Raw genomic sequence first — 15,108 nt, 5'->3', positions numbered from 1 at the left:
GCTGCATGACATTCTGCATCACTGCGTCCTATGTATATTCAAGTTCTGTGGTTACTGTTCCAACATGTTCATTCCTTCTTGTTCAGCAGTATACAGATAACAACGAAGCAAAAAGCAACACATTAACAAAACTTCACTGAAGGCGCATCTTCACTGCATCAATATTGAAGCAAACAAATGAGGAAGGTGGCACGGCCCCACTAATACTACTCTACAAAGCAGGCAGTCTGCGCAGCTGTAGGATCTCCTCTGAGGACGGAAATCTTTCCAGCAGCAATATGTCTGGATCCAAGTCCGCCAGGTCTTCAACGAAACCAAACCAATAGATGACAGCACCCGGGCCGAAACGGTTGACATACTTCAAATACTGCGCATCCCTCTGCGGCCTGTCACATCAGCATGATCTCAGCAGCTCAGCATGATGTCAGCACAGCTGCAACCTCAAGATGCTATTCAAATAGCAGAAACTCTGCAACTTCCGCTTCAGCTCTGCAGTACATCTTGCCTCCAAATGATACACAAAAAGTGTGAAAATTTGTGTCATTTGAAATGAGGCCAAGGGGGATTGCGGCGGGCTTGCTGGTCAACAAGTTTTGCAGAACCGTTCGGCATTGGGGAATTGATAAGTGGCACTTCAAAAGCGGTACAGACAGCAAGGATCGCACATGTGCGTACGCCTACTGCCAAAGGTCGCTTTGCTGTCTATCCAGTTTACCATACGCCCGCACAGCAAGACTGGAACCTGCGCCGTGAACAGAGTGATTTCAGAGCAGTACATGCGCCTCAAAACAATTGCCACCTGGCACGTCACTCTGCAGCTGACAACTGCAGCTTGTCTGCAGACGCACCTTCCCTCTTGGCAGGAAAAGCGTGTACAATAACAATAACAATAACAATAACAATAACAATAACAATAACAATAACAATAACAATAACAATAACAATAACAATAACAATAACAATAACAATAACAATAACAATAACAATAACAATAACAATAAGGTATCTGAGGCACTTGCAATCGCACAGGCAGCGCAGTGCCGGGAGTGCCAGGAGAGCAGACAGAGACAGCCTAGCAGCAATAAGGGGGCAGCGTCTGAGAAGTGCGATCTCACCTGCAACTTCACATCAGGGGTCTTGTAGAACCCCTGCTCCCGCAAGGCATCCTCTGAAAAGAAAGGGATCCCGTAGTTACGCAGCTTCTCGCACAGTAGAGCCTCATATTCGATACCTGTGCTTGCATCAGGAGAGCACGTTGGGCACCTCAATATATAAGCATCATATAATTCACGTGTCTTAAGTGCTTGCATCGACCGTAACGCCAAGCCTACCAGGGAAGAGCAGCAACGAAATTCTGAAGCAATCGCAGAGAAGATGCCAGCTGTTGAGCATGAGGAAATTCCCAAGCAGGCCAAGGGAACTCAAAAACAGCACAGCAAGGAGGAGCATGGGTAAAATCACCATGCACGTGGCGGACAATGTCCGACTGCGGCGAATACATGGTGTCGACTGTTGAAGCTTCAATGATATCCGCCCGCAGCCTTTCAATTAGAGAATTATCGCTCTCCTCCAGAGCCGAGGTACTGAGGTCGCTTCTGGTACACTCCAGAATTCGTGGAGTGCGAAGCACCTTGGTGCTTTTCTGTGAGGATATGCTCAGCTTCATCGGCAAAACGCATATGCATGAGAGTATGCCCAAGGTCACAGAAATTAGCAAAGCTCCATTTCTGCAAGTTAAATATGTGGCTGAGAAGGGGCACCTGGCGGCTGTCAAGGCCAGGGATGTTTTCTAACAGGCGACGAGCCAGCAGACATGGAGGGCACTCGGCCCAGCACGCCAGCTGTAACAAGCTCTCCCCTGCCAAATACCTTGCAAGAATGCAGGGAGGCACTTCCTGTCAACACGTACTAGATATTGTCTGGCATGCTTGCCTGCCTCTTAAGATACAAATGCAGAAGCTCAAACAGTGGCAACGGGGGCGTGAAGGGGGTTGCATAGGGTGGTACGATTTGTGTTACCTGTCCACCAAGATGGCAGTGTTGGCGCGCACCCAGCCATGCGACTGGATCACCAGGGCCTGGGTTTCTTGGGAACAAGCCGCTGAAAGCTCGTCATAGGATATCCTGCGCCAGCAGGTGAATAGTTTTCTTGCTGATCTGTGTCTGTGCACTGCATCTACACCACTGCTTGCTTCACCTTGATTTCGTAAAAATCTAAAGGGAAGGGAACGCACCCCCATTGCTTTGAAGCTTTCTCAATGTGCGGAATTGCATTTGAAGCAACCACAAGCCCCACGCAAAGCCGGTCAAAGTCAACAAGCTTCATAGCTTCACTGATGCATGTGGTGGCCCTGCTGGGGGCTTAAGGACCTATCGTATTGAATGAAAATCCAAAATTTTCATCAAGAAGATTTGATTAGTTTATCTAGTTATTACTTAAGTTAATGGTGATATTCCCGTATTGCAGAATATATCCTTTTGTCAGAGGCTTTCATGGCATAACAGAGTCGATTGCAGGAACGTTAAAAGGTCAATGCGACAAACTATTGGCAAGAGACACGAGACACCGGGCTCGTCCAGATCAAAGATAAGATCCTTAATTAAGGGTCCAATTTATGAAGAGGAATCTGACGGAAGGACTCTCGTTCAATTGTCCCTTGCAGTACCTTCCGAGCAATTGGAAGCTGTCCTTGCACGGGCCCGTGCAACGGCGATCCGCCCAGGACCTCATTCTCGACCATGAAGTGGCAGTTTACTAGTCGATGGTATCTCACAGTTGTCTCACAAAAAAGAAGAGTTCATGCATGTCCGTGCAAACAAAAGGCACATTTGGTGGTGATAAATGTTGACTGACCTTTGGCAGATCGTGGAAAGCAGCCTTCCTCTGACAACTACAAAGTTCTACACCCAGTTTATGGCGTAGTCTTGCTCGATCTTTTCTATTATCAATCGATAAATGGCAAATCTGTCGCATGCGCGACACCTTTTTGGGCTAGGGAAAAGAGCTTCTGGCATCGCAGGCCCGCTACAATGTGCTCTGACTGCGTTGCTGGCAGGATCGGGGCCTGATCATTTGCACGCAAGTGATCTTGCCAGTCGAAGTCTACATTCCAACCCGTTTTTGCAAAGTGATCAGCCATCGGGACTCCATCCGGGCTCTTCAACACGTGAGTCCATGCCAAAGCTGCCCAATGCTTACAGGCTGCATTTTGTGGTAGTTGCACATGATCCTCGTAAATGTACACTCTCATGTCCCCAATGCACCTCACTCAAGGCTTCTCTAGGCCACTGCTGTATGCAGCCCAGCAATGTTCTGGAAAGCCCTAGTAAACAGTAGATGCATTCTCATGCGTGTGTCTATGCGCTGTCAATACTGATTGGCTTTAGAATTCAGTGTATTCCCCGTTCGTCACGAAAACAGTATTTTAATTTGGCTGTGCAGGCGATAGCAGAGGAAGTGGCTGCCACCTTCATGCTACACCTTCTCATCGGCACTTTCACACATCGTCAGGTGCTTTCAGCCTTGCCTTCGGTCTCAGCATCACATAAAGTTGTGCCTGCATGGCTAGCACACACACTGCATCAGCCTGCTATCACATGCAACCATCCCAACGTTCCTTTGCCATGCTGATCCACCTCACTTCCCAACCATTAGCGCAGAATGATGACAACATGTTTTCGACAACGGATCACAAGTAGCAGACCCTTTCACCTGTCACTGCTGGGATTGAATGTCTGGACTCATGTTCAATGCATGTGACATGCAGCCAGCCTGGCGAAGGATTACTACGAGGTGTTGGGCGTGCCCCGCGATGCCTCAGATGGGGATGTGAAGAAGGCATACTACAAGCTGGCCAAGCAGTTTCACCCCGACACCAACAAGGTGCACAGCTGCTTGCCATTCCCCAATGCAGATTAACATTAAAGCCTTGTCCTGCTGGCGTGTCTGCTTGCATGCAGGGGGGCCTTGTAATTCTCTGCTAGCATCCCATGGTTGTTTGAGGCTCCGGATTGAGTACTTATGAATCAATCCTTGTGGGATATGTGTCTGAGTGGGGGCAGATACACCTGAGAGTCTCTTTTTGCCCCAAGAGCAGAAGCACTGCTGTACCTGCACTGACCCAGCTCCTCTGCCGCCATCCTTGCTTTGCATGAATGAAGTTCTTGGTGCAGATGTATTCCTGTGCCGCGTTTCCATCATCCACCCTTGCACTTGACAATCCGGGGTTGGCGCGCAGGGAGACGACGCGGCTGCGGCCAAGTTCCAGGAGGTCAGCAAGGCGTATGACACGCTGAGGGATCCCCAGAAGCGGCAGCAGTACGACGGCATGGGCGCGGACGGCTATGAGCGCATGGCGGAGTCTGGTGGCGCCGGCTACAGCCAGGTGAGGAAATGCTTACATGTGGGTGCTTCATGACGCACGAGTGGGGCGTCCTGAGATCATCTTTGTCTTACAATACATCAAGTGAGACCATGCGAAGATCGCGGTTGCTTGGCACACCAAAGTGGCACACCAAATAGCTCCACTGCCATGTGATGCACGCTATAAGGGAGCCACCCAGGTTCTCCAACCAGAACCCACTCCTGTGCAACTCTCTCCAATGAAAGTGCCACTCCCCTCTGCAACTGCTGAGTCTGACTGCTGGGAAACATGTTGTGTGCGATTGATTTTCCGCTTAAATTACATCTGCTATGTGAAATGCTTTTGGTCTAAATGGCCGCAGAGTCAAGCTGTGGGCATAATTTTGAGGTCTGTGTTCTGGGCGTGCAGCAGGGCCAGCAGAACTGGGACCAGGCGCAGGAGTTTGAGGACATCTTCTCGCAGTTCTTTGGCGGCGGGGGCGCGTATGCGCGCGGCGGTGCAGCAGGGGGATTTGGAGGGGGCTTTGGAGGGTTCCGGGCGAAGGGCCCCGACATGCATGCACGAATACGGTGCGCGGCTCTTTCCCTTATGGATGTCTCAGTAATTGCAGCAGAGCAAAGGTACAGGGTTGAAGACTCCCATAAGAAAGGTTTCACAAGATTTACAGGTGAAGGCCCCAGCTGGCTGGCCTTACCGGCTTCATGCCGAGATGGCGTTGTTGTCCGTACCACTGTTCACGTCTTGTCAGCTCTCCCCTCGGCCACAATTGCAGTTTTTACCGGACGTTCACCTGCATCGCTGGGACGTCTCGTATATTGAGTAGCGCGGGATGGGGCAGTGACTTCTGGACACTGAGTGGGTGCATGCTGGACCATGCACCTGTCAAGCCACAATTATTTGGTTATGATGGCCATCTCTCGATGCACATGCTTATGCCGTGTGCATGTTCTGGTTGGACTGGCGTGGCTGAAGTGTTTCTTGGGTCCCCTGCAGAGTGCCATTCATGGATGCTGTAAGGGGAACAAAGGTGAAGACGAATCTCAAGGGCGAAATGGAGGTTGACATACCTGCAGGTGAGCACTGCCGCTTGCACAGAAAAATTTTGAGCTATTTGCTCTTGATAAGTAGATTAGGCTGTGTCCGCGGTGTGAGCCCATGGGGGCGTAGTATTGGTAAGATATTTACCATGCCAGAGCTGGTTCACGGTGGTATCCCGGAGAAATCTACAGCCGTGACATCGCCGTGGACAAACCTTTGCATGGTCAGTACAATCTAGTTCTCAAATACAAGCTTGAGGTGCATTGAAGCCCTCTCCTGGCATGCCCCACCTTCCTGCATTCCTGTCTGTGCACACACGCCCTGTAGCATCGTTCCACATGCCTCGAACGATGTCTGAACCCCTCTTGGACGCCTGAAGAGGGAAATATTGCAGAGTCTTTCAGAAGCACCAGTCGCGTTCCTGAGGCTTGGGAGCTGATGTTTCTTGGTGCTGTGCAGGCATCGACAACGGGGCCATGCTCAAGGTACCGGGGATGGGGGGACCGGTCCCCCGGCAATTTGGCGGTGCTGGCGAGCCGGGGGACCTGCTGCTCCAAGTAGAAGTTGAGCCGTCGCCGATCTTCCAGCGGGAAGGCAATGACGTTAGCGTGCAGCGCTCCATCGACTTCACGGACGCCATCCTGGGCCGAGATCTCAGGTGACCAGCACAGAATGGCGATGGTTCCTTTTGTAGCCCTGCAATGCCTTTCATTTGCCAGCCAGCGAGTATTGCTTGGCTTGTGCCAACCTCTGCAAGATGCCGCCCGATGCCTCTTATTCATCTGACATTTCAAGTGGCGATCCTGCCTGCCAAGCTCACACTGTTGTACCTGTTCTCTTGACATGTGTGACTCAACTTGGCATGCGGTGCCCCCCTCATCTGCAGTCTGGTTGGAGATGGAAAGTGCTCGAAGAAACAAGTGCATCAGTGCTGGCCGGCCGTGCATGGCAGCTTCGGATATATCAGCAGGAGTTGACTCTGCAACGCTCTATTGGCAACCCTCATATGTCACAAGCCAACTGTGCACTGCATATTGCGCTCATGCCGTTGCTTTGACGGCGCGCAGGGTGCCAACGCTTGAGGGCGAGGCGGATGTGCGAGTGCGGCCGGGCACGCAGCCGGGCGACCGACTTCGCATGCGCGGATACGGCATTCCACACGTCCATAACCCCTCCCGCAAGGTGCGCGCCCCTTTTAGAGACCCTCAACGGATGTTTATTACCCCTAGACCCTAGGAGTATTTGATCACCCCTAGGTGGGGCGCTGTGGGGCTTCATCCATGTGGGAGTAAGGCGTGAAGTGTTGCATGGGTTGCCCTGATTTTTACATTTTTTGCAATGCATTTTGTCTAAGCTACGGGACATTTTTTAGCAAAGAGTCCAGAAAAGCAACAAGCAAGCAGCTGCACACCTCTAGCACACAATCCCAAGAGGGCTCCAGGCTCGGCATCCTCTTACAAAGCGGAGGCAGTAATGTATCAATGCCTGGGATGCACCGGATTCCTGTGCAGGCAGTGGGCGGCGCTCAATGTGCTAACGCTGTTCCAGGGGGATGTAGAGCACTCTTGTGCTTGCAGTAAGTCGCGCTCTAATGCAGGGTGTTACTGGTGTGCAGGGGGATCAGTATGTTGTCTTGAACGTGCGGCTGCCGCGAGAAGTCAACGAGCAGCAGCGGCGGCTGTTGGAGAACTTCCGGGAAGAGGAGCAGCAGCGAAAAAAGAAAGCCGCTTGAATTTGTTGCTTTGGTCTCAGTGCAGTTGCATTAGGCTCCGGTGTATCAGCACCTCAACCTGGGGGCAGATGTGCATCCTGACGGATTTGAACACTTAAATTGCAGAAATTAAACGTAGAGGATCGAGAATTGCTGCCTGAGCCTCGGCAGGCAGAATTCTTGAGCTGATTGGTGGCCATAAATTGCCTATGTCTTGTGGCCGAAGGGCGTGAGTCTAGCACAAGAGAAGACCGTGTATGCTCTTGGATAAGCAGCCATATATTGTATTGACCACATGTTGTCACAACATTGTTGTGCACTGTGCCAACTATTGATCAAGCTTTTATCAAGCCTTAAGGTGCCAAAGTGCGGGTCTGGAATGCATGTCTGCCAAATATTTGGAGTAATTTGTACTGTCAACATTACTAGCGAACAACCAGGGGTTTTGCCTGCCAACAGCTAGCCCTGATAGTGCTCTCAGAGTAGGCTATCCTTTCAGGATGTTGCACTACAGATGAGTAATCGCCCCTGAATTTCAGGGGGGACTCCTGGCTAGAATTATGGGGGGTACAAATTGAGTCCATCACGCTCCAAAATCGTCAGGCATTTACTTGCTCATTCGTTGTGTACGTGATTTCGGGTGGGAACCTCACTTTTGTGGAAAGACACACGACAACACAAAGACGCGTTGTGCTCAGACAGTTCCTTACCTCAGATCAACTCCACTCCGATTTAGTTTACGCAGAAGAAGATACAAATAAGAACGTATCTCAGCAATATCTTAATCACTGAATTTTCCCATCTTGCGATCGGGCCCGTCTGAATTGGCAAGATGCCGAAGAAAGTGGGGTTGAACAGTAAGGCAGAGGAGGCAAAGGCAAAGAAGGAGGAGACGAAGAAGGGGAAAGCTGTAGCTGAGGCAAAACAAAAGGAAGATCAGGAATGGAGGGACGCCGGCGAAGGGTCCAAGACTAAGGCCCAGGCAAAGAAGGACGAGCAGGTATTGGCCCATTGATCTGGCTAAAGCCATTCCTCTGCCAATTCCCACGACTGAATCACCTCCGTGGCAAAATGAAAAATATTGATGGAACGCTATTACAGTGCTTCTCAATATAGAAAACAATGCGCTTTGAGCACAGGAGAAGAAGCGGCAGGAGGCAGCTGCCAAGAAGGCAGAGGCGAAGAAACTGGCTGAGGAGGAAGAAGCCCAGCTAGCAACAAGCGCAAAGAAGACTCCCAGCAAGCAAACTGGGTCTAAGGTTCACCCATACTCTTCCTTGCAGTGCAAACACTTAGCTTTGTGTTCCTGGCTGGAGACTTGCTTCTATTGGGTGCGTCACATTTGAAGCCGATTTGTGGATGTGTACAGGTGACATCGCATCAGCTGAGGACGCAGAAGGAGATTGAGAAACAGGCTGCAGCAGAACAGGCCAAGAAGAGGGAGGCAGAGGCCAAGCGAATGGTGAGGCCTCTGATGCCATCTTGCAATGCATGAAGAAGTAATTGCAACCAGACCATTTGCAGTACATATACCTGCGTATGAATCCAGTCTTCAACACGCTCAGAGGGATGCGTACCACATTTATGCACACAAACAATTTTGTACTATGCATCTCTTTAGCTGAGTAGATGCAAGGATGGTCAAACAAGCAAGCAGGAATGCTAGACAGCCGCATTCTCAGATGGAGAATCCAGCACAGGGGATCCCACTTGCACTAATTGTGCTGACATCTTGATGAAGATGTGCAGCGCTGCAAATGGGGCTATTTGATATATGGAAGGCTGACTCACCTGTGCAGGTGACAGAGGATGACTACGCGCAAAGAGTGGAGGTGGAAAATCCGAACCGGGAAGAAGATGCGGTCGAAGCGCGCAGTGTGGAAGCTGCACTGTCAGCGCTGACTGTGGGAGAGGCAACGCCTGAGGACAGGCATCCTGAGAGGTGAGTAAATTGACCATGCACTTTTTAGGGTGCTCACTGCATTTGCAGCCCTCTCCAGGATGGCAAAGATTTGTGCCCCTGCATAACCAGGGCCCACAATTGATTGGGTCTTGCTTGGATCTGGCGAGTCCAACAAGGGGTTGGATATTGGCAGCCTTTAGCTGCAACATGTCTGCGGGACGTATCTTGCCTTTTGGCAGGAAAAACTTATATTGAAGTACTAATAATCACCAGGGCTCAGCAGCGGGCCTTGATGGAACAAACACTCCAAACAGTCCACCGCAGGAGGGGTCTGCAGCATGGCAATGAAGACTTGAGGGGCTAGGGCAGGGAATTTGTGAGGGCTTGACGTCCTAAATGGGTCAAAATAAGCATCGGCAGCATACAGCATGGGCTGCAAGAGAAGTGCATCACACCTGTCTTATAGGGGATGGAGCATTGATCAGGCTCTGCATGGAATCGCGGTCCACATTCTCTGCTGCGTGTTCTGTCTTGCTTGCTCCATTTGTGCCTGCCCATATGGAAGCTGCCATGCCAAAGGCATGCCAAACTGCTGCAGTCTTCAGTAAAATATTATTACTGCGGTGAGGCTGCCCAGATGTCCCATCAGCGGTAGCTGGTTCAGAATGGAATGAGCAATTGACCAGGAGGAATTGAGTACATGCCTGAATATGTCTGCAGGCGAGCGCGCGCAGCATTTGCAGCCTACTCAGAGAGGATGATTGCAGAACTGAAAGAGGAGAAGCCGGGCCTCAAGCAGAGCCAGTACAAGGACATGGTCTGGAAGCTGTGGCAGAAGGCGCCAGAAAACCCCTTCCTCCGGCCGCCCACCACTTAGATTTGCAGCAATCTTATATTATCAGCTCGTCTGTTACAGATCCTCCTTAAAAACACTGGGACAAGCATAGCTGGCATCTGTAATCAAGCCGGCATCTCTGGTTGAACGGTTGTCACGTATTCAAGGGAGGAAGCAAGTACTTGCAGACGTTTATCAAGCATCTCCATACTGTGACAGAATTTGATGTGAGTAAGCGGCAGCCAATTGTCAAATGGTACTCTGCACTTGGTGCGCTGCTCAAGAGCATGTTCCTTGAACAACACAGCTGGATTGTCTCCCTTTACTCGTTGCATGCCAATCATACTCAGGAGAGGCTAGCTATTGCAAGGAATGGTGAAAATTTTTCACAGTTGCCTCTGGGCGTTCACCTTATCTCTGAGATTTCTCACAGCATCTGATGCACAACAAGCGTACGCAGTTTAAAACTGCACACACTTCAAAACAACTGCTACCTTCTGCAGAGCTTCTGCAACCGACGCAACATAGCATATGACAGGGGACAAACACACGGCCCCAACAACCCAGTCAAGCAAGGCACCCCACATCGTCCCAGGCTCCTTGGAAGGATGTTATGTCATGCATCAGCATATCAAAGGGCGTTCTATGTTGTGGTAAACCTTTTGCAGTCAACCTCGCTCGTCCTTAAAGGAGATGCAGGGGGGCATAAACTAAGATATTATTACTCTCGATATAAGCCGAGGACGGTTGAGAAGGCCTTCTAGGGTGAGTCATCTTTAGTCAATTTTGTTAGATCAGGTCAGGTGCCTCTTATTCTTGGCATTTTACATAGGAGACATTTTTCTCGTGGATTGGTTTAGGCTTGCAGCTGTATCACACTCAAAAACACCAGGCTGCAATATGCGTAAAGCTACGATAGATGGTCACACATCACCTGTGCTGTGGCCGGACACAGCAATTGATACACACCACTATCAAGGAATGCACTGCACCTAGGAGTGCCACAGTGCCTCCCAGGCATCAAGGTAGCTTGGTTGAAGGTCCAGGTCATGCATCAGTTTGTCAACTGGCCTGGCATCCACCGATTGGCCTCTCTGTTGCCCCTTGTCCTCAGCCACAAACAATGCCGCTCTGTCTCTCAGCACCACACAGCCTTGCGCCAGTGACGGCTGCTTGCGCTGGGACAAGATTTTGCTCAAGCTGATAACCTTGAGCCGCGGGCGGTCAACAATAAGCGGAAAAGCAGAGTAATGTCCCCCGACGCATGCCATGGCAAGCCTCTCCAGGCTCTCAGGCACGCCGCGCAGCCGAAATGGGCCGAGCAAGATCGCGTCTTGCAGGCCCGTGAGCGTGGATAAATCCACGATCGTGGGAGGCTGGTTGCAGCACGTCTCATGCAGCACCAGCCGCTTCAAACTCCTCAAGTTCTGCAAGTTATGAATGCCGATTGTCTCTGAAAGATTGGCTTTAATACATAGGGTGCTGACTGCCGGGGCGCTTGTGTTCAGACCTGTAAAGCCTGGTTTGATCATTGGCTGAACTGCAGGGCTCTGCTCCACTGTGAAGACCTCTAAGTTCGTGGCTCGCACACTGGGATCCCAGGCCACGCCGGCACAAGTGCATCCAAAGGTCTTCAGCACCGGAGGCAGCTCCTTCACAAACACTGTGGCCCCCTCAGCGGTCAGCATGAGATGCTCAAGTTTCTTCAAAAAGCCAAATGCCGGCCTCCATATCTGCTTCGACCGCGACTCCGCAAGGGTGACAGAGCAGCTGACCAGGTTTGCCAAGGGTGCGAATGTGGATTGCCACTTGCGGATCGGGAAGGTCAGTGTGACTTGCAGTGACCTCAGCAGCGGGCACTTTCGCAGCAACGCGTTCAACAGCAGCAGCTTGGAATCCTCTGCCGGCCAGTGAGATCGCTCGATTTGCATCGCGCGCACTTTCTTGCCGTGGCGATTTAGCCATGGCAGCAAGTGCTTGCGCGCCTTTGGCAAAGATGGAAAGACAAATTCGCCTCCAAGTGATAGGGCAATTATGTCTGCAAAAGAAGCCTTGCGCCACTGGCGGCACACGCAAGCTGCCCTTCCACGATTTTCGATTGTGAGATTGGCAAATACGTGCTCCAAGATCTCATCGTGCAAATATGGAAGGCCTGCACCTGCGCATCATTGGTCACAGTTGAGATATTTTCAGAAGATCAGATCTTCGAAAGGGTGATGGAATAGAGACGAGATGTAATTATTTTTCTTTTGTTGCAAAAAAGGTCAATAAAGACGCCTAGAAGGGTGCTCACCGGAGCATCCTCTGCCACGTTTAGATGCGAGTTCTTCTTGTTGCGCGTCAAAAGCTTCTACCGCAGCGACAGTGACTGTGGTAGCTGTGGACCGTTCTCCGACTGCCTCTCGCAGTGTCAGCAGTACTGCTGATGCACAAAGGATCTCATCGTCCATATTGATCCCCTAGACTCCAGTAGGTACCTTCTTATGTGGCTGGCATCCCAGATCTCCTGAAGCGTCGATTGCGGCTCAGCGTCCTTTGCTGATTTCTGCCGAGTTACAATTCGTACTACTGTCGTGCAAACTAAAGTGAACGCTTTATGACGTCATCACCGCCCTTTCAGGAATCGTCATCACTACTCTGCAGGCTCTAAATTCGTCTTTTCAATTGGGAACAGGGCATTGGCAGTGTGGAGGCAGCCTCGTTCGTCTGTTACATTTGATGACCATCTGTTATCGTTCGGTTGGTGTATGGCTCTCATCGCACGGTTGCATCAGATTTACAATTGTATGATAAAGGGCGAAGGTTTGGATTGGGATTAAGTGTCTGCATTAATTGCATATAGGATCAGTTCACGCAAATAAACCAAAAACCCCCCAATCATCATATTAAGTTAAAATGACGTCATAGACTTCAACCAGATACCAATGCAACCCACAATCGAAAGCTGCGGTCAGATTGGCAGGGTCAATTCAGCTTCAACCTTTGACCCTCTTGGCATTACAACATATTCAGTCCAACATCAGAACATCAGTAATTCCTGCAACTTGTCCTCCTGAGAGTGCGCTTGATTTTCTAAGCCCAACATCGATCACAATCTTATTGAGTCGCGGGCAACCAAATGGATTGTGAACGGGTGTGGTCATTGGGATATTGTTCGTCCGCTGCACTCCCTCCAAAACATGTATGGGTGCCGGATGTAAACGGCTGATAGCTTTGTAAGGCCTTTGAATTCCATTGCAGGACAATTTCATCCAGCACTTGTCAATCTGCGTGACTTGATGTGTATCAACAGAGCCCCAGGAGTTTTGCCAGTTTCACTGCTCGCAAAGCACACCAAACTCATCATAGGCATGCGGCGCTCAGCGCGCACGATACAGCATAACACTCTCAGGAAGACTCTGCGCATGCCACAGCGATTCCCAAGCGTCTGCAAAGTACGATCTGGCGCCCAAATTCCCCATCACAGTCTCAAAGACAGTCAAGTCCATGGGCCTGCCTACCACCCTCAACTTGTTCCCACCCATGAACAATGCTTCTCTCCCCTTCAAGACAACACAGCCACGTGGCACTGCAACATGCTCCTTTGCTGTGATTCCTGACAGGCTCATAAATTTCAACACCGGGCAGCCAAGCAGGTATGGCACATGCACTGGGTCTCTGTGGCACGCCAAAACCAACCTCTGCAAACTTGGGGGCAGGCTGGTCACCTTGAAAGGGCCCACAACGATTGCATCTTGCAGGCAATTGAAGGCGGACAACTCTACAATGCGAGTGAATACATCATCTTCACAGGGATCGAGGAGCATGAAGCGCACAAGACATTTCAAATGGGCCCCTTCCAGTAGGTCCTGGAAATTGCGAAGGAGCACAGTTTCTGCTTCCGGGACGTGATCGACCGAGCCTGTAAGGCCCACACCTCTGCTGTTATGGCCCTGGGATAAGGTCAGCACCTGAAGCTGTGGAGGAGGCCTCGGCTGATGACCCCATCTGACAACATCTCCGGAAAGACCTATAGTCCTCAGGGAAGAAGGTAATTCACCCACATATAATACTGGCTGCTTGGCCTCCAGAATAAGGTGGGTGAGGTGCGGCAGTTTGGCAAAGGGCCACAAAGTCTCAGCATGCTGATGCGCAAAGGTGATGCTGCAGCTGACAAGGTTTGTGAGAGGCTCGAGCAGGTAGCACTGCTCAGGAACCAGTTTGATCTGCAAGATTCGCAGCTCTGGACACCACGTGGGCAATGCATGAATTGTTGCACCGCTTAGAGTGCTGTGTGGGCCTGCTGATTGAGTTAGCTGGATTTCGGTCAAGCCACTGCCGTACCGACCAAACCAGAAGGACAGGTCCAGGGATCTCTGAGGAGGGACAAAGTCCGGCCCAAAAGACATCACACGTGCACCCAGCAAGGAGGCTGCTCGCCAGTGGCTGCACACGGAGGCGGCCCTAGCCCGGTGTTCAGTGGTGAGCTGGCCAAAAATTAGCTCCAGTGTGTCAATCGGCATTTGCCCTTCGTTTGTGCCTGTGGCACCCAGGCACAGAGAACTCAATCTATCTTGCTGATAAAACTGTGCCGCTTCTGCAAGATGCCCGAGAGACACACATATCGTTAAAGACTTGCATCAAGGTACGGTCGACCTAAGCTTGAGGTCTTTTCATCTGTGATCAAACCCGAGTATTAGAGGGAGCCGTGAGAAGCAGAAACTGTGTGCTGACACTGGGAAGGAGTAGTGAATAGTGAATAGTGAACAGTGCTTCAGAGGGATGACCTCTGCTTCTCTTGTCTTCTAAGGACAAATCTCTGCCCTGCGTCATCGTGAAAGTTGGGGTTCTGGCGGTCCTGCGACAGACACCAGCGCTTCTTTTGATACCTGCGTTTTGCTGGCCGATCCAAAAGCTACGACTTGCAAATGCACAAACCCTTCTTCCACTTTTATTGAGGATGTCGCGTACCCAGATCAAAGGCTCATGTCGGCAAGTCAACAACCTTCCTTCGGTGCCCTTTGAAACGTTTACTCGATGCTGCCAAAGCGCCTTCCAGACATGAACAGTATCAGATGAAGTGCACATTTTTTTTGGATTCCATCATGATCGAGATCCCCGCCTTTCACCTCTTACGAGCATCAGTCTGTCCAACTCAACTTATAAATTCCGGTGACTAAGGTTGAGTCAGTCTTGTGACATGCTTTAGTTCTGGTGATGAGACAACCTCAGTCATTTTAGCATTTGAATGTTTTATGTGTGAAAAAAATATGGGGTG

At 50.6% G+C, this 15,108-nt stretch overlaps 5 protein-coding genes across 5 annotated transcripts; 4 read left to right on the top strand and 1 right to left on the bottom strand.

The window, feature by feature from the left end:
• Nucleotides 1–34: 34 nt before the first annotated feature.
• On the bottom strand, nucleotides 35–1,573 carry COCSUDRAFT_26933 (hypothetical protein). Its single transcript, XM_005650761.1, has 4 exons — nucleotides 1,462–1,573; nucleotides 1,116–1,231; nucleotides 666–742; nucleotides 35–386 (listed from the first exon to the last, which is right to left on the bottom strand). Exons 1-4 carry the CDS (start codon nucleotides 1,499–1,501, stop codon nucleotides 212–214), a joined length of 408 nt encoding a protein of 135 aa, XP_005650818.1. The 5' UTR covers nucleotides 1,502–1,573; the 3' UTR covers nucleotides 35–211.
• COCSUDRAFT_32123 (hypothetical protein) lies at nucleotides 1,568–2,577 on the top strand. The gene is made up of 3 exons (XM_005650760.1): nucleotides 1,568–1,895; nucleotides 2,020–2,124; nucleotides 2,235–2,577. Exons 1-3 carry the CDS (start codon nucleotides 1,741–1,743, stop codon nucleotides 2,326–2,328), a joined length of 354 nt encoding a protein of 117 aa, XP_005650817.1. The 5' UTR covers nucleotides 1,568–1,740; the 3' UTR covers nucleotides 2,329–2,577.
• A 1,201-nt stretch (nucleotides 2,578–3,778) lies between these two features.
• COCSUDRAFT_12080 (DnaJ-domain-containing protein) lies at nucleotides 3,779–7,134 on the top strand (the record flags this gene model as incomplete). The annotated part of the gene is made up of 7 exons (XM_005650759.1): nucleotides 3,779–3,883; nucleotides 4,239–4,385; nucleotides 4,806–4,933; nucleotides 5,358–5,437; nucleotides 5,862–6,060; nucleotides 6,470–6,563; nucleotides 7,000–7,134. Coding segments are annotated over 7 exons (888 nt in total), but the record flags the coding sequence as incomplete, so codon positions are not given.
• An 811-nt stretch (nucleotides 7,135–7,945) lies between these two features.
• COCSUDRAFT_35003 (DUF1014-domain-containing protein) lies at nucleotides 7,946–9,893 on the top strand (the record flags this gene model as incomplete). Its single annotated transcript, XM_005650758.1, has 5 exons — nucleotides 7,946–8,113; nucleotides 8,253–8,372; nucleotides 8,483–8,575; nucleotides 8,913–9,055; nucleotides 9,737–9,893. The coding sequence occupies 5 exons, from the start codon at nucleotides 7,946–7,948 to the stop codon at nucleotides 9,891–9,893; spliced, it is 681 nt and encodes a 226-aa protein (XP_005650815.1).
• A 1,208-nt stretch (nucleotides 9,894–11,101) lies between these two features.
• Nucleotides 11,102–11,765, top strand: COCSUDRAFT_58813 (hypothetical protein; the record flags this gene model as incomplete). Its single annotated transcript, XM_005650757.1, has 2 exons — nucleotides 11,102–11,195; nucleotides 11,398–11,765. The coding sequence occupies 2 exons, from the start codon at nucleotides 11,102–11,104 to the stop codon at nucleotides 11,763–11,765; spliced, it is 462 nt and encodes a 153-aa protein (XP_005650814.1).
• Nucleotides 11,766–15,108: the final 3,343 nt, after the last annotated feature.

This window comes from Coccomyxa subellipsoidea (genome assembly GCF_000258705.1).
Source record: "Coccomyxa subellipsoidea C-169, whole genome shotgun sequence".
In the NCBI taxonomy this organism is placed as follows: Eukaryota; Viridiplantae; Chlorophyta; class Trebouxiophyceae; family Coccomyxaceae; genus Coccomyxa; species Coccomyxa subellipsoidea.
This window is presented reverse-complemented; position numbering and strand designations above follow the sequence as displayed.